Source organism: Hypomesus transpacificus, chromosome 4 (assembly GCF_021917145.1).
Source record: "Hypomesus transpacificus isolate Combined female chromosome 4, fHypTra1, whole genome shotgun sequence".
Classification (NCBI taxonomy): Eukaryota; Metazoa; Chordata; class Actinopteri; order Osmeriformes; family Osmeridae; genus Hypomesus; species Hypomesus transpacificus.
This window is the reverse complement of record NC_061063.1, coordinates 4,721,612-4,745,817: the sequence shown is the minus strand read 5'-3', so window position 1 is coordinate 4,745,817 and position 24,206 is coordinate 4,721,612. Positions and strand designations below refer to the sequence as shown.

The following is a 24,206-nucleotide window of genomic DNA, read 5'->3' as shown; positions in this document are numbered from 1 at the left end:
ATTGTGTCTTTGAGTCACTGTTTGCAGCTCACGGACCTGTATGATACCCAATAAAAGTATAATGCCTAATTATATTTAGTAAAGCAGACACGTTTATAATCGTATCCAATCTACCATAATCCTCATTGAAGCCATTGGTGAATGTATAGATACATTGTAACCAATGAATAATTACTCCATGTATTTTTTGGCCAACCAAGTTTACAGTGACTTTACTCCGCCCCTATCTGTCAACCAGTGGAGGTTGTGCTGATTCTGACCGTAACGAGTAATCGTAGTACAGGGGGTTGAGACACTGGACGCAAATTCACTAGGCTACTAGTACTATGCTTAAGTAGGAACGTTGTAGTTTGAGTACTGAATTTAGTATTGCAAACTTAAATAACTTACTGGTTTTATTGCGACTTCTTAATGTTCTAATAGTTTGTATAGTCCCGCAGAGCATTGAAGCATTTTGGAAAAAGATAAGTAGTCGAAACATTGCTGAAATGTAACGTCGGGAGCTTTCTAGCGATACAACTTACCAGGCTTTGACCGATACGTGTGTAAACAAAATGTTTCACCAAGTAGGCTAACTTAGTCAGCTCGTAAAGAGGTTGCTTCGGTTATTAGTCCGCTTTTTATTACGTTGAAAAATACACAAGGTAGTTGAAGTTGAGGCCTGTTTAAGTTAACCAAACACTTAGGATTTTTTATTGTCATTGTTAAGTTTGCCATTTTGGAAGTGTTTAACCGTGACAATGTCAGCATCATCAGCAAGCAAACGCAGCAGCGACAGCTCTCCGACCATCTCACCAGCTTGTAACAGCAACAGCACTACGATCCGGTTGCAGCCTATTCGTGCCACGGTGCCGTTTCAGCTCCTGCGTGGAAATCAACACAGCCCAACCCGCTCTTCCTCATCCTTCTCAGTTGGGAGCAATACAGGACCGACGACATCCCGCTGCTCCAGTCCCACCAGCCCGACGCAGCTGCTGCTTGGAAACGCGGGTGGGAGCTGCTCCGAAGGCAGACTGGTCGCAAGGCAGAGACCCTCACCGCCTGACAAGGGCTCACCTGAGCGGTGTTCAAATTCTCCTGTGTTAAAAGGTGCAGTATCTCAAGTGTCGTATCCATTTTTGCATTCACCAGAATATGATAGTTTGTTGCTAGCCAGCTAGCTAGCTAGCTCTACCGTCCTAATTGGGTCAGATTGGGGGGTCGCACGGATGCTTAAGACGCCATAGCATCACAAGGTAGCAAGATATCGCTGGCTAACATTAATGTAATCATGAATTACTACATTACATGCTACATTACCATGGTAATTTTGTATTAAATGTTATTGGAACTAGACCAAGTGCTTTATTGCATGCATTAAAGGGATGTTTTAGTGCGTATACGTCGTATACGTTGCTCGATCATGTTTCATACGTGCTGAATCCGTTTGTCATGATCAACATAGCTCTGAGTGTTTTAGAATAATCCGATATTTTAGATCCATGGAATAACCCAGATGTTCTCATTAAGGTAGATATTTTGTTATTACTGTGTTATGGATGTGAATCGTGGCAGGGATGAGTATGCAGTTACCTCTAGCGCGCCAGGTTAAAAGCAATATCGGTAGTTTCATTTTATCAGCGAAAGAAACGATGCTGATACAGAACAGAGCTTGATACGGTGCTAAGTATGCATGATATGAATTACGTATGTCGACCATTTAAACGCTTGTTGACTGCTTGAAGAATGGAAAGAATTACGTCGTCAATTGGAAGGTCGCGCGTATGGCAACATCGGGGCCTAGCACGAGCGCATATCAGACGTAAACACTAAAAACATTATTGCATATATGTGAATGCTGCTTTTATTGTAAACATTTGGAAAGGCTGAACAGAGCTCTAATGGTGTCTTTGTCACTCATAAACGGTCCTAGAAATATTCAGAAGACTATTTCCTCCCGAGGAAAACACTGATTATACCTATATAGTTAGATAATATAGCTATATAGATGCATAGATATATCCCCACTTAACATCTGCTTCATCCGCTATAAAGTGTCTCAGTTTGCTATCAGTCTCATACTTTCAGCACAAGCATTTTCACTGATGGTGTTGCTAGCTCTATAGTAGACATTGACTGACTGAGGCAGATCTGCTGGTATCTGCCTGCTCTCTGCACTCAGAACGTCAGTGTTCAGATTAGTCACTGAACAATGACATCCTGTTTAGTGATCTCCCCAGCAGACAACCACCATGACAAGGTGGAATGAGCATGTTTTTTTGTTGTTGCGGTTCTAGTAGGCTGATAATTATTCAGGAGAAACAAAACAATACTTCATAGGCACATTAACTATTCTTATATTCTTACATGAGTCCTCTGGCATCAAAACCACCCTGGACTTGATACAATGCAGTGCATTTGTTGGGAAAATGTTATCCCAAAAGTGTCCCCTTCAGGTAAAATGGTGTCTTCTTGGCAAACGTTTCCTGACCTAGAATAGAACATGGTTGGGTTGAACAGTCAGTCCCCATGATCAAGGGACCATATCTGGAACACTACTTTGGTAGATTCTGAAAGGTCAGGTGACATTCTAACACATGACCTTTTAAGTGATCACATCACACCTAAGCCCCAGTTGTGTTTGCGCACAAACTGTTCCTATCATTTATGGCTAATGGTGCTTCTAATGCCACACATTTACAGGGGATTCAGGCTATTAAAATGTCCAGAAAGGCAATCATCCATTCAGGTCTGTGATGTCTATTAGATAGGTAACCTTCCCTGCTATTATTCTATTAACCATCCCAGGCATTTTTAGACAATTATGCTACGTCATGCAGCTTTACAAAGCTAACCATTTTCATGTGTAGTAATGAATGCAATTATCAAACCCGTTTGTATTAATGATGGGGTTAAGGTGAGAAGGGTGGGGAAGCAGTAAAAGTATGTTTTTATGGTTACAGCTTTTTAAGCATACGTTCTGTAAACCAAGCTTTGGAGGACGGAAAGTAAGGAGTGATTTAGAATACATTACTTTGGCATGTACAGTTTAAATGATCTAAATTATACCATGTATACTCCAAAATTTGAGAGTTTACACCACTTAGCCAGAGATATATTTGTGTTAAAACCATGATCATCTTTAAACAGAGACAAAAAGGGAATGAAGTGTATCCGTTGAACAGTTAACTACCAGGTTGTAAATCCATGAAACGGTTGACTTCCGCACTCAGTGGACTTCTAAATGAAAGAATGCATCACAGTAGATGGCCCACTTCCTGGATAGTCTTGTTTGTTGGACTTGTTAACCCATCTGCAAGACATTTGCCTTAAGAAGAACTGAATGGCGTCCATGTGCATAGGATTACTCTCATGCCTTGTCGAGCACCGCTCACAGGATGCCTTTCCCCTATTCTCATCTCTCATTTCCTAGTATAGACATAGGCTACTTTGCAGGCAAGCATGGCTTTAGAAGGCTATATAGTGACTGTGGTGCTCTCTCCGATAATTAGGCTGGGTCTTATGGCATGGTGCTTCGTTTTTGCTATGGATGTGGGAATTTGTAACCATAGCTGGATCTTTATGTTGCACAAGGATGGTTGAAATGGCAAATTTGAGTCCTTGTATGAAATCTGGTTTCTCGGGCACTGTGATGTTTGTGACCTGGGACCTAAACGCTATCACACCCAGTGTTGAGGTGACAGGGGGATTAAGGCAGATTAACATGGTATACTCTCACTGAGAGCGTTGCATCCTTTCCTTGGTTCTCAAAGCCTGTCTCATGACCCTACTAGGCCTAAATCAAGCCTACTGCTTTAATAAGTAACTCAGTGCAGAGCAGCTGTTGAAGACACTCATTCAAACATTTCAGCAGCACTTTGTAAAGTTTGTAAAATGTGAGTTTGAGTCATCAGGGTATGCATTTTGTACTTAGTAGGCCAGACTATGATTTAGCCAAGATTCTTACATACTTTCAGTCCCTACTGTCAATTAAATATCCATGGACTCTACAATAAATACAGTGTCTTTTGCTGGAGGATTGTATCTGCACCAAACCCAGTGCTATTATGAGTTATTCCTTCCATTGTTTGTGTCTATTTTTGTTTGACTGGAATCATTGAAAAAGCCGGAAAGCATTCTCGCAATGGGAATGTTCTTAATGATGTGATGACAGTTGCATGACTCTCACTCTGTGCTGTCTGAGGCAGCTATTTTAATAACAGGAAGTTGCATTTTCATACATTGTTAAATGAACAATATTGCACGTAGAGAACATGATCATCTTCCTATTTCATTGCTGTTTTTCACAAATGTGATGGAGTGCTGACTGAGGTTTTCCTGGCTCTCATTAACCTGCATACAGTGCCCTCCAAAAGTATTGGAACAGTGAGGCCAATTCCTTTATTTTTGCTGTAGACTGAAAACATTTGGGCTTGACATCAAACGATGAATGTGAAACCAGAGATCAACGTTTCAGCTTTTATTTCCAGGTATTTACATCAGGATCTGATGCACAAATTAGAAAATATCACCTTTTTGTTCGAACCCACCCATTTGTCACGTGAGCAAAAGTATTGGAACATGTGACTGACAGGTGTGTTTTGTTGCCCAGGTGTGTCCTATTACATACATTATTCAATCAATAAATACCACTGAATGTCTACACTCAGGTTCAGATTGGGTAAGATAGGTTTTGTCTATGCAGACTGTATTCAGAGGTGAAAACAACATGAAAACCAGAGCGCTGTCTTTGGGTGAAAAACAAGCAATTGTGAGTCTTAGAGAAGATGGAAAATCAATCAGAGCCATTGCAGAAACATTGGCCATAGCCAGTACAACCATTTGGAATGTCCTGAAGAAGAAGAAAACTACTGGTGTACTAAGTAACAGACGTCGAACAGGTAGACCAAGGAAAACATCAGCAGTTGATGACAGAAACATTGTGAGAGCTGTAAAGAAAGACCCTAAAACAACTGTTAGTGAGATCAGCAACAACCTCCAGATGGCAGGAGTGAAGGTATCACTATCTACTGTTCGCAGAAGACTTCATGAACAAAAGTACAAGGGCTACACCAGAAGATGCAAACCACTCATTAGCAAGAAGAATAGGAAGGCCAGGCTGGAATTTTCCAAAAAGTACAGAGATGAACCTCAAAAATTCTGGGACAAAGTTTTATGGACTGATGAGACAAAGATTAACTTTTACCAAAGTGATGGAAAGGCTAAAGTTTGGAGAAAGAAAGGAACTGCTCATGATCCCAAACACACAAGCTCATCTGTGAAACACGGTGGAGGTAATGTCATGGCTTGGGCTTGCATGGCTTCTTCTGGGACGGGCTCATTAATCTTCATTGAGGATGTAACACATGATGGCAGCAGCAAAATGAACTCGGAAGTCTACAGAAACATTTTGTCTGCCAATTTAAGGAAAGATGCAACCAAACTGATTGGCAGAGCCTTCATCATGCAGCAAGATAACGACCCAAAACACACTGCCAAAACAACAAAGGAGTTCATCAGGGGCAAGAAATGGAAGGTATTAGACTGGCCAAGTCAATCTCCAGACTTAAACCCTATAGAGCATGCATTTTACCTGCTTAAGAGGAGACTGAAGGGAGGAACCCCACAAAACAAACAACAACTGAAAGAGGCTGCAGTGAAAGCCTGGGAAAGCATCAAAAAGGAAGAATGCAAAAGTTTGGTGACGTCAATGGGTCACAGACTTGCTGCAGTTATTGAAAGCAAAGGATTTGCAACTAAATATTAAGTCTTATTCACTTAAATATGTTTTAAGTATATCTGTTCCAATACTTTTGATCACATGACAAATGGGTGGATTCAAACAAAATGTGATATTTTCTTAGTTGTGCATCAGATCCTGATGTAAATACCTGGAAATAAAAGCTGAAACGTTGATCTCTGGTCTCACGTTCATTATTTGATGTCAAGCCCAAATGTTTTCAGTCTACAGCAAAAATAAAGGAATTCGCCTCACTGTTCCAATACTTTTGGAGGGCACTGTATCTCAACTCCAGATGTTTTGCTAAAGAACCCTGCAATACTCAGTCATGGAGCGGGGGATCAGAGCGGGCTCTGTTGCAACAGCAGTCGTTCTGCATTGGTCCAGTTAACCCAAACTGTCCCGATCTTGGGTCCACAATAGACACTGACTCGAGACGCAGCTACGATTTTGACATAGATTATCCTCATATAGGCAGTGAGTGACAAGAAGCAATGGCTATAGGATGTTAACAAAGTAACTGTATTTCATTCATATAGTACATGTTCCATGCACAGATTAGTGATATTTGGTTTTCTGTTGAATACTTATGCATAATAAAACAGTTATTGTTATTATTCTTACATCGTTGCGTCGTCTATAATTTGCAGTAGGAAAGAGATGGAGATGATTCCAACGAGGTAGCTACAAAGTAACTGTATTTCATTCATATAGTACATGTTCCATGCACAGATTAGTGATATTTGGTTTTCTGCTGAATACTTATGCATAATAAAACAGTTATTGTTATTATTCTTACATCATTGCGTCGTCTATAATTTGCAGTAGGAAAGAGATGGAGATGATTCCACAGTTACATGATCTCTTGGGCCTAGTTTGGGCCTGTCCCTGTTTGAGCCTGTCCCTGTTTGAGCCTGTCCCTGTTTGGGCCTGTCCCTGTTTGAGCCTGTCCCTGTTTGAGCCTGTCCCTGTTTGGGCCTGTCCCTGTTTGAGCCTGTCCCTGTTTGAGCCTGTCCCTGTTTGAGCCTGTCCCTGTTTGAGCCCTGCTGAGTGAGAGCTCCTGGCATGGCCTTGCACCTTTCTCTCCATCTGCTCTCAGGAAACCATAAAAAATGGGTTGGAAAAAAAAGTGCCAGGGCACTGACACCAAACGCCTTTGCAGCCTGTCTGGCTGCCTGCCTGCCTGTCTGGCTGCCTGGCTGCCAGTCTGTCTGTCTGCCCGGTGGAAAATTTGGCCCATTTGAAGATCAGACCAGTTCCACCTTGTCTCATGAGCAATAATCCCCTACGTGTCACTAACTAACCAGAACAGGCACAGCCCAAGGCTCCAGACAAGGCTAGCTGTAGCACAACACACCAAGGCAAGGTTTAGGCTAGTAGTCCATGCAGCAACATAGATTAGGGTTTAAATGGCCTATATTTGCCCCCATAATAGCTAACTTTACATTTGTTTGCACACGTGGTGCATTTCGTAGCTCATAGGAACTTGTATGTCAATTCAACAGTATTACAGTGTGACAAAAATCACAAAATAAAAAGTAAACGAAGGAGGCCATGAATCCTATAAATAACGTCATACACATGTATAACGTGTGGACGGATGGAGATGCGTGTTTGTGGTCTGCAGGCCTTGCGTTTTCCCTGCTGTGGTGAGCCAGACGTGCTAACTAAGGGGGTTTCAAAGAGACAAAACACAACTCTTGCAAGTGGAGCTCAGCCTCAGTGGATCTCTTCCATCCCGTGCCTCAGAGATCTGACACCTTTACACCATGTGTAAGATCACGACCAAGTCTAAATGAGTTCCCCAAAGAGCAGAGCTGTAATCCCCTGGATTGGCACCAGCTGACCCGGCCCTCTTTTGGCTTTAGTGGAGCTTCAATCCAATAGGGCCATAGGGTAGGAGGCTGAGGTCACTGTGGCTGATACCAACCCAAAACGAACCCAGTCTACAGTTGGCCAACTGCTTTTGACTACTCAGTCAGTCGGAGTTTACCGCTAAGTCATGACTACGAAGACGCAGCACTCACTGCCTGGTGGTTGTCAGTTCACTTTAACAGCTTCTGATGCCAGAGGAAGCAGCGGGAAGGGCATGCTTGTGAACCGTTTCTGCATTCTAACACCACATACCACTGGGGATCTAGCATCTGTCTTGGAAACCTGGAAACTATTCCATCTGGGGCGTCAGTTGATGTGATTCAGAATGCAAGATGCACGACCGCATTTTCTCACTCAAAAAATCCCCCCCATGCACTGAAACAGGTCAATGTAGATGAGTGATTGGTTTTGGTTGACTCGTCTAAACAAAAAAGAATGGATTCTACTGTAGTGACAGATCTATGTATCTATTTTTATCCAGGCAGATCTATTTTACCTCCACGTCCTTGAATGTAGTTCCTAGAAACCGTTCCTGTTTATCCAGCTTTTCTGAGGTCAGGGACCTTGTTTGCTTTTCTTAAAAACACCTTAAATCATATTGGCTCAGACATACAGTAGGAGTGGTCGTAGAGGCGTGCAAAGATGGACCCGCACCTGTGCACGACCGGAGGGTTACAAGGGTGTAAATATTGTTGTTTTTACCCTGGAATCGTGGCACACAGCACCGAGTGTTGTCAGTAAAGGACGAGACCTTGACCCAGTTCCTCGAGTCTGGTGTTGCCTGGAGTGTTTGTGAGGTATTTTCATCAGGTGTACGGTTGCCTCACTTACACAGAGTCTCTCCCCTCAAGGGCAACAACATCAACCTCTGGTCAATAACTCCAAATCAAGGCAGTGCCTGTTTCAGTATGCAGCCTCACTCCCCGTCCTGTGCAGAAGGTAGAGGGCGGAGTAAGAGCGTGTCATGCTTGGCTACAAATGTGGGTGGAGGTTTTCTAGTTCATCCAGTTTAGCGAAGCAGCAGGTGAAGAATGGTGACAGGATTGGGAGTTTTGGAAGGATTTTGGAAACCCGGGCATGTTTCATGTTTTTTTCGTCTTCTTCTTTACTGCATTGTGGAGTGGAAAAGGAGCCATTTCCTCTTAGAAGGTTACAGCGCTTCACAAAGTATTTCGTGTATTTGATCTCGGGCTTCTCTGTGTTGTGTGTCTGCTTCCCCTCTGCAGTTGAAAGCTCCAAGGCCCAGCAGGTGCGTCCCTCGGGAGCGATCCGCCGGACATCCTCCCTGGGCACCATCACAGGCCCCTACCTCACAGGACACTGGCCACGCGACCCCCACGTGCACTACCCCTCTTGCATGAAAGACAAATCCACACAGGTAGGCCCGCTTCCTGGCAGCCACGGGTTCACCTTATAACTGCTCCTCCCCACAGAGATGAATGCATTCTGTGGCATTTCCATCAGAGAGATGGCTGGCACACCCATATGCAAAGGGAACTACGAAGCAGAAGTGTTTCCACGCTGTTGTCATGAGGAAGTACGACCCCCCCCTGCGCTGTCACTATTTAAGTGTGTTTATGCAACGTCTGAAGAGATGTGAAAAAAACAACAACCCCATCAGCAGTTCTTCCAGTGTGTTTAAAGATCCTCTCTGTGGGCCTGCAGGCCTGTGAAGTATGCCCGAGTGGTTAGCCTCCCGTGGTCTCTCTCTCTCACAGCTCTGCACACCACTCTGTTTTCCTCCCGGCAGTGTGACATTTACCACCTACGCATCCGTGGGCCTTCAGTTGACAGCCTCTCCTCCTCTGCAGCACAGTGTGTTATGAAGCAGGGACTAGCATGGACACCACGGCCTGATAAGGATTGGAAGGACCTGGGAGCTCCTGTCAATAGAGTACTCCTACCACTTCTAGAATATTCTCCTCCTCCACCTCCTCTTGCTCCTCCTCCTGCCCCTTTTCCTGTACTTTCTGTGCTCTGTTTCAGGGAACTCCTGCTCCATATTGTGACCTTTAAAAGTAGGACTCTAACTTGCGAGGTAGCTACAGACGTGAGCTGATGGACGTCTACACTCTTGTGTAGACGTCCATTTTGAAGTAGATATTTAGCAAGGCAGGGTAAGTGTGCAGTACAAACACAACCCGCTCTCATGGCATTTAGTTCTGTCGAAGGGTGGACTTGCAACAGTTTGCCCATGGAGTTGCAAGGTTGTGCCACCAGAGTCAGCTGTGTCAGTCATAAGTGACAACCCGCATTACATACATCCTGTTTTTATTGTGCTGCTCGGCAACCTGGTTATTTACTTCAGCAAAGCAACCATATTGCCAAATGTGTGTATACTGCTGTAATCAATTGTGACAACTTTAATCCTTCGAAAAACTTCCAAACGTCTGTTTCACTTTCTCTCTTCCTCTCGCTCTGAACTCGACCAAAAACTTGACACATTTGCAACACGTACTAGACTTGTGCTTGGCCTGGAACTCTATCCTACCACCATAAGGCCACTATTCATACTGTATGTCCAGGCCTAACCAACGGAAAACCTGGAATTCCCCCGCCATGTTTGTTCATTGACAGGACACATGCAGGGCAGGTGGACCTAGGAGGGGTCGGTATGCGGTCACAGTCCAGTCCAGTCTTAGAAGAGTGCCAAATGAAGGCTGAGGGAGAGGAATGGAGATAAAGAGAGGGATGTGGGGGAGGTCAGACTGCATGTGATATGCGGATGTGTGAGCGTCTCTCTCTGAAAGAAAGCAAGAGGGAGCGAGAGAGGGAGAGATAAAGACAGAGTGCGTGTCTGTGCACGCGTGTGGTTTTTTCTCTTGGCCCGCTTTAAAGAGCACATGAAAAACGCTGTCTTCAAAGCCGTCGCCTCGCCATTTCCTGGCCCCTGCTGCCGACCTGTTTGCAGAGGGACAACCTTTGAAAATGGGACGTTTCACCAAAGATGAATAGAGGAACTAGCCATTTAACAACAAACACTGGCAAACAGCATTGGCCTTGAACCTCTCATCACTCCCTCGGTGGCACGCTGTCTTCCCTCTGCTTCTTCTTCTTGTCCTCGCCCTGGGGAAAGCAGAGCCACACAGAGTCTCTCTTTATCAAAGCTCAGTCACCCCGTCCGACTGAAAACATGTCTGTGGAACAAGCCTCGCACACAGGCCTACCACCACCACTGACTGTGTCTGGGCTGCTTCCTCCGACGCTTTCTTCAGCCAACTCTTCTCTTCCCTCTTCCTCCCCCTCTCCCCCCCCCCCCCCCCTCTTCCTCTCCAGCAGCTTAGCCCAGCCTGTGCTGCTAGGTGATGGTAGGCTGTTTCTGGTTGTATCTGGCTAGTTGACATAACTTGTTCATCAGTGTGACGCTGCTCCAGGTCCGGGGTAGCTGGCGGCATGGCTGGCCTTGCCCCGCCTCCCGTCCTGCCCAGAGCAACAACAGCACTGCCAGCCCCAGCTCTCTTGAGCGCTGCTGGGTCCCGGGCATTGGTGGGTCACACCACCACCTGGCATTAAGAGCCTACTGTCAAGTCTGTATGGACACCCAGGGGCTCTGGTGGGGGCTGGGCTGGGGTGGGGGGAGGGGTATGGGGGGTGGGGTGAGGGGTGGGGGGACGACAGTTGGTGTTTTGGACGTTTCTAGAATGTTTGCCAGGAGGATGGAGGTGGTGTGAGGCTCCTGGGTTGCTGCTGTGTAAAGGAGAGAGCAGGGTGGGGGGGGGGGGGTGTGTTCGGATCTCAGTCAGAGCAGATGGAGAGAGATGTCCTCTGTCTGCAGTTCTTAATCTTCTGGCCAGTGTCGCTTCATCATCTCTCGTGACCAAGTGGAGCAGGTCTGAACGAGTTGGGGGAAAGAGAGAGAGAGAGAGAGAGAGAGAGAGAGAGAGAGAGAGAGAGAGAGAGAGGGGAGAGGTTTGGAAATGCAGGCTCTCTAGTAATTGACTCAGTGCTCAAAATAAACAAACGGTCCTTTGAGTCAGGCCCATTAAGATGAGTAAGGCAGCAATTCAATTTCCTCCGGGTGTCAGGGAGGAGAGAATGTGTGTGTGTGTGTCCGAGAAAGAGAGAGAGAGCGACGGCGTAGAGAAACACTGGCACACCCAGTTCAGCTCAGCTCATCTTTCACTCTTCAGTGGTCCTTTTGGCATGTGTGTGCGTGCGTGTGCGTGCGTGTGCATGCGGACTTTGTCCCATGGAGATTGCCCGTGGCCCGTCCTGTTCTTATTCGATGGTGAAGCGATGACGTTGCGTTAGGCGGCGGTGATGACGGGACGCGGGCAAGGCTGACGTCCAGTGTGATCTCCCCTTCAGACTCCTGGATGTTGGAGTGAAGAAGCGAGAGAAAAGAGGAGCACCCATCAGCGCTCGGCGTCCTGGGGCAGCGCCGACCAGCTCAAAGAGGTACTGGACACACACACACACACAGCAACACACACGCTGGCACACCTGACACAGAAGCTCCAACAGGCCACTGGCTTTTATGACTATTTGTGTGACCTCAGAATTTTGCAGTCCTGAGTGTTTGTGACGTTGGGTGTTGGGTGGCCGCCCTTGTCTTATCGTCTTCTCTCAGCTCCACCCTGACGATACTCTACCACGGCAGCAAGGCGGCAGATAACACTATCTTGCTTCTAACTACCCACTTCCCCTCTCTGCAACGGCCATAGCCCACTACAATTTATGGGCTCTCTGCTTGGCTCGGGCTCCTGGCTCCTCTCTGCCTCCTTTTGTCCTCCTCTCTCCCTCACCTCTCTGCCTCTTCCCTGCCTCCTCTCCCCGCCTCACCTCCCTGCCTCCTCTCTCTGCCTCTTCTCTATTTCCTCCTCCCTTGCCTTCCCTCTCGTCTTCCTCCCTGCAATCACCTCCCCTCTGCCTCCTCCTGTGTGTGGAGGGGTGGGGGGGGGGGGGGTGGAGCTGGACAATAAAAACAGCCTAGTCGCTGCTCAAATATGTGTGCACTGGCGCGCTACTGAGTAACAGAGCAGGGCTGTGGTGGAGCACAGCTGACACACACACCACCAGGAAGAGGGAAAAAGAGAGAGAGAGAGGGAGAGAAAGAGAGGGAGAGAGGGAGAGAGGGAGCCACAGATATCAGACGGGCCGGTGTGGAATATAGGCTACCAGAGAGGACCGATAAGGCCCCCTCAACCTGGTTCTTTTTCTGATTGATGACTCGTGACAGTCGCTGGGTATTATTGGCAGGCACTGGATCCACATTTGCATGTCAGGTGCAGGTGCAGTTTTTCCCACCGCCATCTTTCACTAAGCACACAAACTTGAATTCCTGCCTTTATTTTGGTACCGGTTAATGGGATACTGGTCACACTTGGGTTTCAGTCACATGTCGTGTGCATTCACCCGCTGACTTACAGCGCCTAAGTGGGTTTAGGGCAGGTTTATTGACTTGCGTTGACCAGCCCTCTAGGAGGAACACAGGCCTATTCATGCCCGTTGCAGATGCTACAGTAGGATTTTCACAGCAACCCACAGTCTGACTGTAAGCTCTCCCTCTCGCTGTGTTCTTACTGAAAGCGAACATCGGAGGTGAGTCGTCTGACTGACCGAGAAGCAAATAGTTGTGTATGGGACTAACAGGTAGTATGGCTCAGGAGATCCCGTCTCAGGCCTTGCACACAGACACAGGCTCCTTTGATAAGAGGGCCATGTTAGGCTGTGGTGTGTTTGTTTGGTCCTGAGTGTTGTGTTTCTATAGTGTTGTGGAGTAGTGTGTAGAGGAACCAGGGCTGAGTGAAGAGTTAATGAAGGACTCTGTCTGTGTGTGTGTAAGACACAGTAAAGATGTGTCTGAACATGTCCATAGCTACCTTTAGGTACCGTTTAGATATAGCCCTGTGTATTAGACTACTGAACTATCTTGATCTACACAGACACACACACGTTCACACGCACTTTCATCTGCAAATCTACTCTTCCATAGACCTACAGTGCGCCTTCAAAAAGGTGTTTTACGGATCTATGCAAACGATGCATTGTCTATATGTAATGTCTATATGTAAATGGTCTTTAAGAGACATTTCCATACTAAAGTGCTCTTTGCGGTTCAAACCGTTCCATTTCTCCTTTACGTATGAGATCAATGTGAGGTCAGCCACTGTCAGTCTTGTCTTTCCACTAGTTCTGATATCTAGACAAGGGCAGCTAAGCCCACTACTGTAGTAATGTGAGGCATCCATAACATCTGCCAGGGTCTTCAACCAGAATACCAGCGACACCTGATGGACATTTGGAGTTACTGTCCAACGCAGATGACGTTGACTCAAACCACAACCATCTGTCGGTTTAGTTTTGCTTCCAGCTACCAGTCTCACTGTCTCACTCCTCCTCCTCTTCCTCTCCTCCTCCTCTTCCTCTCCTCCTCCTCTTCCTCTCCTCCTCCAGCAGATTGCCAAGCTCCGGCAGCAGCTCCAGCGCAGTAAGCAGGGAGGTCGTCATAGCAAAGACAAGGACCGCTTGTCTCCCTTTCAGTACACCACCTCCACCTTCACCACGACCAGCCACGCTCAGGTACCGCTCCACCTGCCGACCCGGGTAACACCCCAACCTGGCAACCGACCGCACCAAAGTGGTTGTTCGATTCATTCTCAGTGTTTCATCAGAACCAGAGACTGTCAAAAGAGTCTTAAGTGATTTGAACTACTATTGCAGCCTGCGTCCTGTTGAGATACGATGCAACGGCTATCAGTGTGTAACGTGTGTATGCTTGTGTTTGCCTGTGTGTGTGTCTCTCCAGCCTTCGTCCATGTCAAAGTCGTCCCAGATGGCTCTCACCAACATCACGGTGCCAAAGCCCTCCATCTCCAGAGTTCCCAGCAGCATGGAGGGCATCAACCACGAGCTGGAGAAGGTCTTCATCAGAGACAATGGGGAGAAGGAGGAGCTCAAGGTAAGTGGAGGGGGGGAACCGGCCAATCACGCACCCTCCTTTCAGTCCCATACAACCATACACGCCCAGTCACTGCACAGCCGGGCCCAGTTTGCCTCGGAGATGTCGACATGCCGTCGAGTCGGACACGGAGACGGTCTGTGTCTCGGGTGGAGGGTCTCATGCTGTCCCTCTCCCCCTCTGGAGGCTCTGGAGGTGCCTGACGGCCGGCGAGCTCCCTTCCCCCCCCAGCAGCGCAGCAGCAGCAGCCGCAGCGTGGACACGCAGACCCCCTCGGTGGCCGGCCGCTCCAGCAGCTGCTCCAGCCTGTCCCCCTGCCCCTCGCCCGCCTGCCCGCCCGGATCCCACGACGGCAGCCCCTACTCCGCAGACGACCTGCTCTACGACCACGACAAAGGTAGCAGCCCCCCCACCCAGGCCCTCTCACAATCTGCTCCATAATACTACCCCCCCCCCCCCCCTCCGCTCCTCTCCTGTCCTGCCCCCTTCAGACCCCCAGGGGGAGGGGTGTGAAATGGATCAAAAGTAGCTACCATGAAAATAGTTTATAGCTATATCACCTTAGGTCTTTGCGGCAGATATTTATTTGTGTCTAAGGACTCCCTGTTAAAATGTTGTTATCTCTTTGTCTCTCTTGGTACACAGACAGTGGCAGCAGCTCACCGCTGCCCAAGTTTGCCTCGTCCCCGAAGCCAAACAACAGCTACATGTTCAAGCGGGAGCCTCCGGAGGGCTGTGAGAAGATCAAAGTGTTCGAGGAGCAGAGGTAGGATCCCACAAACCAAGCCTGGGCCAGGCACTCATATTAAAGTCCAATTTGGGCTTCCAACGCTTGAGAAAACAAGGCAATTGAGATGAAACAATTATCATGCCGAATCATTCCGTTTCGCAATGATGATTTGGTTTTGTCTTGTGTTGTCAATCCAGTGCACCCCTTCCAACGGTGTGCTTTCCCCCCCACTGACAGCCCAAACTGTTAGCCAGGCTGGGGCATGTCACATGCACACACCTCTAGCTTGTTACTGCTTAGCTAGCACTCTGCTACAAATGCTAGTCAAGGGGAAGTACACAGGGTGCACCAACAGTAATAAAAATGCACTTGGTCGAATGCTCTCCTATTCTACCTCGAAATGAAGATCATGATTAAGATTTGAACCTAACACAAACACTCCCAGCGTTTTCGATCAGTCTACCTCCAGCGTTCAAACCAAACAGCTGTCAACACTCGTCTCTCCACATTGTCTCTACAGTTCCAGGCAGCAGTCTGCATCCGTCCCCCTCTTCTCCTGCCCCGACAAAAACAAGGTCAACTTCATCTCCACCGGCTCCGCCTTCTGCCCCGTCAGGCTGCCCGGCTCCCTGCACCTCGCCCCCGCCTTAGAACCCCACGAGGACGCCGCCCCCGAGGCCGGCCCCAGCTCCGCCTCCTCGGGGCCCGTGTCTGTGTACGGCGCCCCGCCCCACTGTGTCCCCACTCAGGTCTCCACCAGCACCAGCACAGACGACCCCCCGGAGGCCCCCGCCTCCCCCTCGCAGGGGGCGGCTCCGCCCTCAGAGACTGCCTCCCAGACAGACGGCCTGGCCATCAGCTAGACGGGAGCAGAGCTGGCCTCTGCTCCACGGCCGCCCGCCCACTCACCGTCACCGACTCCTCCCTCCCTCCCTCTGTCCCCCTCTGTGCTGACCCCCACTCTCTGCATGGCGTAGCAACAACACCAACAACATCCACAAAACAAGACGACAACGTCACCTTATTGTTCCTTGAATATTCTTAAAAGCACTGCTCTTGGCTGGGCTGGTCACGGTGATCTGTCCAGTGATAGATATGCCAACGTTTGAGGGAAGAATGAAATACCATGAATAGAGGGGTGGCATGCATTTTAAAACTGGTAGTATGTTTAAGATTAAACTCTGTGTTGTATTCTGTTTCAACATTCACAGTATGAATAAGCTCTCGCTATACATATTATAGTCTCATATATCTATGAAAAGAAAAACAAGGCTTGTTTCAATTGAAAACTGTGTATTTGCTGTGTTATGTATGTAACGGGAAAACAGCTATACTGTTCAGGATTATGTTTACACGATCCACAACACATTTTGGAACCCACTTTAAGATACGCAATGCAAAACAAGGAAGCATAACACAAAATGAGAAGAGGTAATGGACAGACAAAATGGCCAGATCCGTTGCACAGTGTCTGTTATGGCCTTGCTTCAGGTATCTCACTCTAGACTCAGGTAATTTGGAATGTATGTCCATAAAAACATCTGTAGCTCAAAGTAGAAGAGTTTTGATCGCTTCACACGCGTTCTCATTCCAGATGAAGGAGTTTCCCTAGACATTCCATGTTGCCACGTGCTGTCCTTTTCCTAGACCCATGCTTGCAGACTGAAGGTGTGTGTTGACAGTCTTCTGTTGGCCTCCCCCTTAGTCCTCTTAGTGGAGGTGGTGAGTTGTGGTCCAGGAACACAGTTTGAGAGAGACAGAGAGAGAGAGAGATTTGATGCCTGGTTGTGTTGACTGAGATTAGTTCAAACATGCTGTAGGGAAGTAAGAATAGCCATAGGTGTGGTGTAGTTGGAACCGTCAACCATTCGGTAGAAAACTGAGTGGTTGATGTAATCTAAAGTCGCGTCTTAACCTGCAGTAACATTTCCTTGAGAAACAGCTACAGGAGAGACGGTTATATTCAGGTGATGCCCGTACGAAGACTGTTTAAATATCACACATAAACATGTCACGCTCAAACCTTAGCTGTTAGCTAAGCAGAAAACGAATTCCATAACTTCCTCTGTTTAGAGATCAAATGACTCAAGCCAAATTCAAATGTATCTCAAATCACATAGAGAGGGAGGTTGACATCTTTTGACCACCTTTCTACCATACGTCTCTGGTGAGCCTTCCGTATTGTCTTGTGTGCAAAATTCCTAATAGAGTTCCTCTATAGGTAGTAACAATATACCGCGTTGAACATCACTTATCCAAGCGTTAATGATCGACGCTTCAACTTATCAAGACATTTACGAGATGAACATAATCAAAAGTAACATTATTTATTTTAATATCTTGTGGGCTCAAGGAAATACCGCATTGAGACTCCTTTCATCCGACTCTGTAGATATATATGGCTTTAAAAAGGATGAATTTCCATGTTGTTTTTATTTGATTTCAATCCAGCACCTTATTATCAAAAATATAGCTTATCCAATGACTGACATCATTATGTCATTGGTTAACTAGACGTGTGCAATAATAGAGAAGGTGTTTCCTTTCTAAAGCTGTTGTCATTGTTCAACCCTCCCTAGTTTTACTCTTAGGCCTTGGAGTAAGGAGTCAGGTCAGCACTCGGCTTGTTGTGAAAGCCATTAACCAATCCAAAACCAGCATTGGGCAGTAACCAGAGCACATGACCAGCAGGTCTGAGTACACACTGAGCCTGCAGAGTCAAAGTTTACGCACACTGGCAATAAAGCGATCGACTGCTATGGCCACTTCTCGAAAACATTGTGTGCTAGGCCACAGAAGAGGGAGAGGTCCTGGCTGTCATTTAGGGAAACTTGCTGACCTGCTATTTAGAGGGTAATGCAATCCAAACAACTCACAAATACAGTATATCTATACAACAGCACAAATGAACCCCCCTCCCCTGTGATGCTCTCCAGAATGCTAGTCCTGTGTACAGCCACACTCACAGTGGAACTCTCCTCTTTCCCACTGTATTTGTAGATCCCACTGTTGCAAGGTTAGCTTATTAGGTCATGACACACACACACACAAAAACGTATTGCATTTGGTTTCCCACATATATCTCACTTTGCCCTTGGTGTGTGCACAAAGGCTTGTGTTGCTGGCGTTAGACCGAAAGCTTGCTTACTGTTTGTACAGTACATAGGTTCACTGTTACCGTCCAGGCACTGTGCTCTGCTGACTGTTCCTGATGACACCATAGGATCAATTGTTTTCTGTAATGGGATGGCCGTGTGTGGCAAATTATTTTGTATTTTTCAACATAGAGATCTGTCTTATTTAAATAAAGTTATTAGCAGAACCAAAGGGACAGGCCCTGGAATGTGTGAATGATACATGACCCTGCAGTGCAGTATGAATATGTGGATTCAGAAACATTAAAGACATTATAGGTAGGTCTTTTCTTTCAGATTTATAGGAAAGGTTGATGAGATGGGGCCTGTATTAAATGATCATGAATGGACCAGTGAGTCACATTTTATAGCACCCCCTCTAGTGGCTGAGAGCTGCTCAAATTGGAAAAGTCAGTCCAGGGTAATTTGACTTTATCATGTCACCTGCTCTCTAATAAATACTAGTGCGGTCAAACGATTAAAATGTTTAATCGCGATTAATCGCATTAATGCGGTTAGTTAAGTCGCGATTAATCACAATTAATCGCACATTTTTATCTATTCTAAATGTCCCTTGATTTCTTTTTGTCCCATTCTTTTTTCAATTGTAATGCTCTAATCAACATGTCAAAGTGGTTCGGATTGCTTCGTGCAAATATTTTTTGTTATTGAAAACAACATTGCAATCGCCTGGCTTTGACGGAGAATTCGCATCATCTGTGTGCTTGGCCATCAAGTGGTATTTCAGACTGGACGTGCTGCGATGATAGCTCAGTTTACAACGACAAAACACACAGATCACTTTGGTCTTGTCAATGGAACCATTTGGCAACTTTTTAAAAGTCAACTTTCCATTCAGAATCTTATTGGCATCCATTTCGGCGTCTCGCGCTCGCCATCAACTCAAAACGTAACGTTAACCTACTACCAGAGAATGTCTCATATCCGTAAACGGGCTCTGCTACTACGCTTTAGCCGGATCGCAAGCCAAACAAGTGTGTGGCGTGCCTGTTGTTTTGTTTCCGGTCTAGCTAGATCCGGTGTGATGTTGTAGTTTTTCTAACTTCGGTAGTTGTTGCAACAGCATGTGAAAAAAACTACAAAGTTTGCTAGGCCAAAAAGAGCGTTAATCGCGCGATAAAAAAATTGACGCCGTTAATTTGGGTTTGCGTTAACGCCGTTAATAACGCGTTAAACTGACAGCACTAATAAATACATTTCTTGCATGGATAAAGAATATTTAAATATACAGAAGATATTTTGGGGCTTAATAGAAGAATAAGGACAACATGTCCCCATTATTTTAAACTGTGGCTAATGTATGGGGGTTGACAAACAATGGGGAGAAATAAACAGTTGTGAGAGTAGAGAGATATGGGCATTACTGTGGTCTGGGGTCATACACATGATTTAGGGTAAAGACATATTTCACAGTGAATTCCTGAACCTCAAACCATACACTTACCCAGCACTATGAGTGAACTACCCCGGCTTAACTCCTGCCTTGAAAGGATGACATCTCCCTGTCAGGGGTGAATGGATGCGTCTCGGTTGAACACCACTCATCCCCCGCGCCTCATCCCACCGCTCTAACCTCTCTCTCTCTCTCTTTGTGGTGGATTCAATGTTACTCTGAGAGGAGCATAAATCACCGTCTCTTCACGGCTCCGGCCTTGGACGGAGTGACAGGTTCACAGATAACCCTGCATGCTGGAAGCGGGAATGACGAGCGGCGCACAGAGCGGCACCATTACAGGTAAATATAGCCTCAAAGCAACACGAGGTCTCAGCACAAGATGAGACGTGCAACCGGTCGAGTGAGAGACAACCTCGACTTTTCGCCGATACTGCAGAGGTGACCGCGATCTCATTTGATCTGATCAGGAAATGACACGGCAGGATTTGGAAGAGCCGGTTTGAGTAATAATTCACATCGGGGGCGAGCACTTTAAGAATCCTGCGTACATTTTCAAATGAGAGATGAAAATATACGGACTGACAAGTCAATGAGTGAGTGTACCTGTCAGAACTTCCAACATTTAACGGCTTCAGGATACTCAAAAAGCTCCTTGTGGGTTCTGTCCACTGAGAGATTCTAAAACAAGGCTTATCACCTATGCTCTGCCGGACCTCCTTCCAATTTTTCCCAGCTGACTACATGCTTCCAATCTTATTTACATTTTAAAACAGAATTTAATATTTTTTATTTCAAAAGGTTTTATTTGACAATCCATGTCTATCAATGTGCAGACAAGCAGAACATAGTTGATCCTTTTTACCCTGTGAAGAGGGTTTATGTCTTCAGCCATGCTTCAATTATGCTTTTGTAAGTTAATAAAGTATACTTAATAATTAATAACTTGATAATTACAAACTGAATTGTGAGTTGTCCTTAGCTTTACTAGTTATTCTTATTCATTCACTGACATGTGTCTTTTATAATTACAATATAACAGTTACACAGGGTTAGTAACCAGCAGATGGCAGTGCAAGACTCAGGAAGTATTTTTCACGGCCACTAGCAAACACATTGGATTCATAAAATGTCAATTCAAATAAAGAAAATGGTAAACCATATCGACTCAGAAATGTCCACTCTGGTAAGATATCAATTATTTTATTCAATAAAGCCCTTTACATAATAACAAACATATGTCTCTGCTAAAATGAAAACAGAAGAAAGTCAGTTATTTTCTGTCAGACATAAAATATTTATAATACAAAAACGAAAACAATTCACTTCATGCTATTTAACAAAACTAATCTTACATTTTGAACAACAGCATTTGAAAAAAGGGAAGGAACTCAATTTGGCTGTGTTTCAATTCCGACTAATCGGCTTTGTCCCAAACTCTATTCTCTCTGCTAATCTCAACCTCCCACCATCCTTACTGGGAACATGTTACAAAGGTAAGACTCTTTACTTTAAAATCACATTATGGAGTGAAAAAACCCTTGTAATCCGCTGTTTTCTGTCCCTCTTAGCTGTGTTGCTACAGCATTTCCCCAATTTAAAGTCAATTCCATGCATGGTAATAATCCCCATCTACTAAGGAATAAAGCTAACACAGTACATTGCTTGGAATTCAATGACTACAAATAACCCATAATGCATTATGTGTTGCTTTGCTAACTGGCACTATGCAGTCAACAACAACATCGAAATGAGACTAAATGCCTCCTTGCAATATCTTGATTGGAGGCAAAGATGACCAGATGGACAGACAGAGGGACAAAGACACAGAAAGAAAAACGGACAGACATATAGATGCGTTTACCCTTCACCCTCATCCACACTCTGCAATTAAGCCTCCGATTACTGAGTCGTTAGAGAGATCTGGCCTCAATCAGAGCCCCTTCACCCAGTCACTTAGAGTACAACCTGAGAGGTTTAGCAACAAATTTCCTCCCCCTCTAGCCTCCCTAGGTTTCAACCCTCATGGAGGTTTTAATAGTGTATTAATAGTAGCCCATTGACAGGGGAAGATACATTATCATACATTACACAACAAGCAGGTTCAAGAGGTAGAAAAGAATGAACAGAAAGTTCCAGGATCATTTCAACAAAAGTCGAAAACAAAACCAAAGAGAAGAAGCAAGACTCAATGACTCCTGTGTCCAATACCAATACGTTTCCAATAGTCTTTCACACGTCGAATCTCATTGCAGAATTCCAATTGTTTCATCGACAACCATTAATCTATCAACAATCAAACATCAAACACTGAGATCAGTCACAATGTAAATGTCGGCCATGAATGACGAGGTCTGTGAAGCCAGGCCATCATCTCCAGGGACGGCGGCCATTGGAGTGGATGGACAGGACTGTCAGATTCAGCTCTTTTGTGTGTCTGTCTCTGTCTCATGGGCCCTTTGTGGAGAGTGGACAGGCTGAACTCACGTCAGTATTCCAGCCTTCCTTCCTGCCTTGTATGCATGTCAGGCTCCCTTTTCCCGATGAGGGACGGCATTGTTCTCTCCCCCTTTCAAACAGACGGCTTGAATGCTACAACGATCAGGCAAAATAATCAACCGCCCTTTGTTTTAGCAGCCGTTTCAATAGGAGAAAATAAACCTATGGTAATGAGGGCTTATCGTGTGGGGCTCAGACGGCGGGCGTGATGGGACGGGATGTGCCTGCCAGTCGGACGCCAGGCCTCCTCCGCTCCTTCGCCTTCTGCTGGAACCGTGGCGTCTGGAGCCAGCTGTACCGGCTCCAGCACATTCTAATGCTCAAGTGCTGGGTCGGGCTCACCACCGCGCCGCCCCGAGGCAGAGGGAGCGGCTCCACCATGACGTCGCCTGGACGTGATGCCAATGCTGCGACTGGCGAATGGGGGAGGAGGAAGGGAGGGAGGAGCGCTGATGTCTATTACCTTTGTTCCAGGCCGTTTCATCCCGTGAAAGGTGCTGGAGGTTCTCTTTGTGCGAGTCAGAGAGGCAGCTCCGCAGCTAGACTGGCTGGATGGACCCCCTTCTCCCCGGAGAGAAAGCTGACAGGTGTCACTGTGGATGAGCATGATGGATGATCTCTCTCTGGCCATCATCCCTATCAGTTGAGGACCCAATAGATATTGAAAGCAAAGCAAAAAATAGTGTTCTAATGCCACATTTCTCAATGTGAGATTGAAAGTTGAACCCCCCCCAAAAAAGAGTGCGAGGCTTCATTATGAGATTTATGTGTTTGTGGGAGTGTTTTCCTGCAAAATACTGTACTGTATGTGCGTGTAGGTGTGTAAAAGGGGTGACGGCCCCTGAGAAATACCTCATTTACATGCAGCTTTAGAGTGGGAGATTACACGGCGGGCTGTGTGTAGGACCAGCTATGTTCATGGACAGGAAACCAAAGGTGAAGATAAAGATGAGAAAGGAAGGAAATTACAGCACAGCACCGTGGCACTATCACCCACTAGCATGGTTGGAGGGGAGAGCTAGAACTGAGGTAGAAACACTGGGCAGTGAGGACCAACCTTTCACCGATCACAGGGAGCAGACTGAGCATTCGTCCCCGTCTCCAGCACCCTTAAACAGCTGTTTTTCCTCAGTCAGGCAGGCCGACCGGGGAACTCAGAACAAGGAAACAAACCCTGTGAGCCTTAGAAATATGGGGGACAGCGCTGCATTTAGGATGCCCTGAAGAACACAACAGGATTACTGTTAGGAGGTGTGGAACCAAACACGATACAGTGGACCATAGGCCACCACAGTGCTCAATAAATGTATGCAGGGTTATCACTTATCACTTAAACAAACAATGTGTGTTGCATTTATGAATGTTGGTTTATGAATATTACCGAATCAAATGGTAAAAAAACATGACTTACTTTTGTAGCAATAGTTATTAAGTGATTCTGTAACAACATCAACCTATTGTTTACCTTGCCTGATACACCTTCTATGGCCTAGGGCATATGGACACAGGGCATAACTTAGGCCAATATTACAGTAACCACCCACAGATGACAGTCTTTGCTAATCAGTTAATATAATAATAGTTTGTGGCTGTACCTGGATCAGCGAGCGCGCCACCGCTTGGCAGGAGCCGTCATGCTCCCACTAATTCAGTGATGAATCGGAGCAATTGTGTATTTTATGGCGGCTGGAATGAGCTCTGCACTGGGGAAGGAGCGTTCCGGGGAACAAACGGCTCATAAACAAGCCTTCAGTGACAGATCAGCCAATTCATGGAAATGTAGGAACGCCATTACCTCCACTTGTAAAACCACAGATGACCTTTAAATATGTGCCGAGCTGGAGATATGGGCTCTGCCTCTGGAAGATTAGTATGGATTCCTCAGCTCTTTCACAAGGAGCTGCTTTATCGGCATCGGTGGAAAAGTTCTATAG

The 24,206-nt window shown here is 46.2% G+C and overlaps 1 protein-coding gene across 2 annotated transcripts; it reads left to right on the top strand.

Annotated features, from left to right (window-relative positions):
- Window positions 1–252: 252 nt before the first annotated feature.
- On the top strand, window positions 253–18,586 carry glcci1a (glucocorticoid induced 1a). 2 transcript variants are annotated; one of them, XM_047019034.1, is made up of 8 exons: window positions 253–1,089; window positions 8,821–8,972; window positions 11,903–11,992; window positions 13,994–14,116; window positions 14,343–14,495; window positions 14,682–14,892; window positions 15,141–15,261; window positions 15,746–18,586. In XM_047019034.1, exons 1-8 carry the CDS (start codon window positions 741–743, stop codon window positions 16,086–16,088), a joined length of 1,542 nt encoding a protein of 513 aa, XP_046874990.1. In that variant the 5' UTR covers window positions 253–740; the 3' UTR covers window positions 16,089–18,586. The 2 variants fall into 2 exon arrangements, with proteins under 2 accessions (XP_046874990.1, XP_046874988.1); XM_047019032.1 differs by having other exon boundaries at window positions 13,991–14,116.
- Window positions 18,587–24,206: the final 5,620 nt, after the last annotated feature.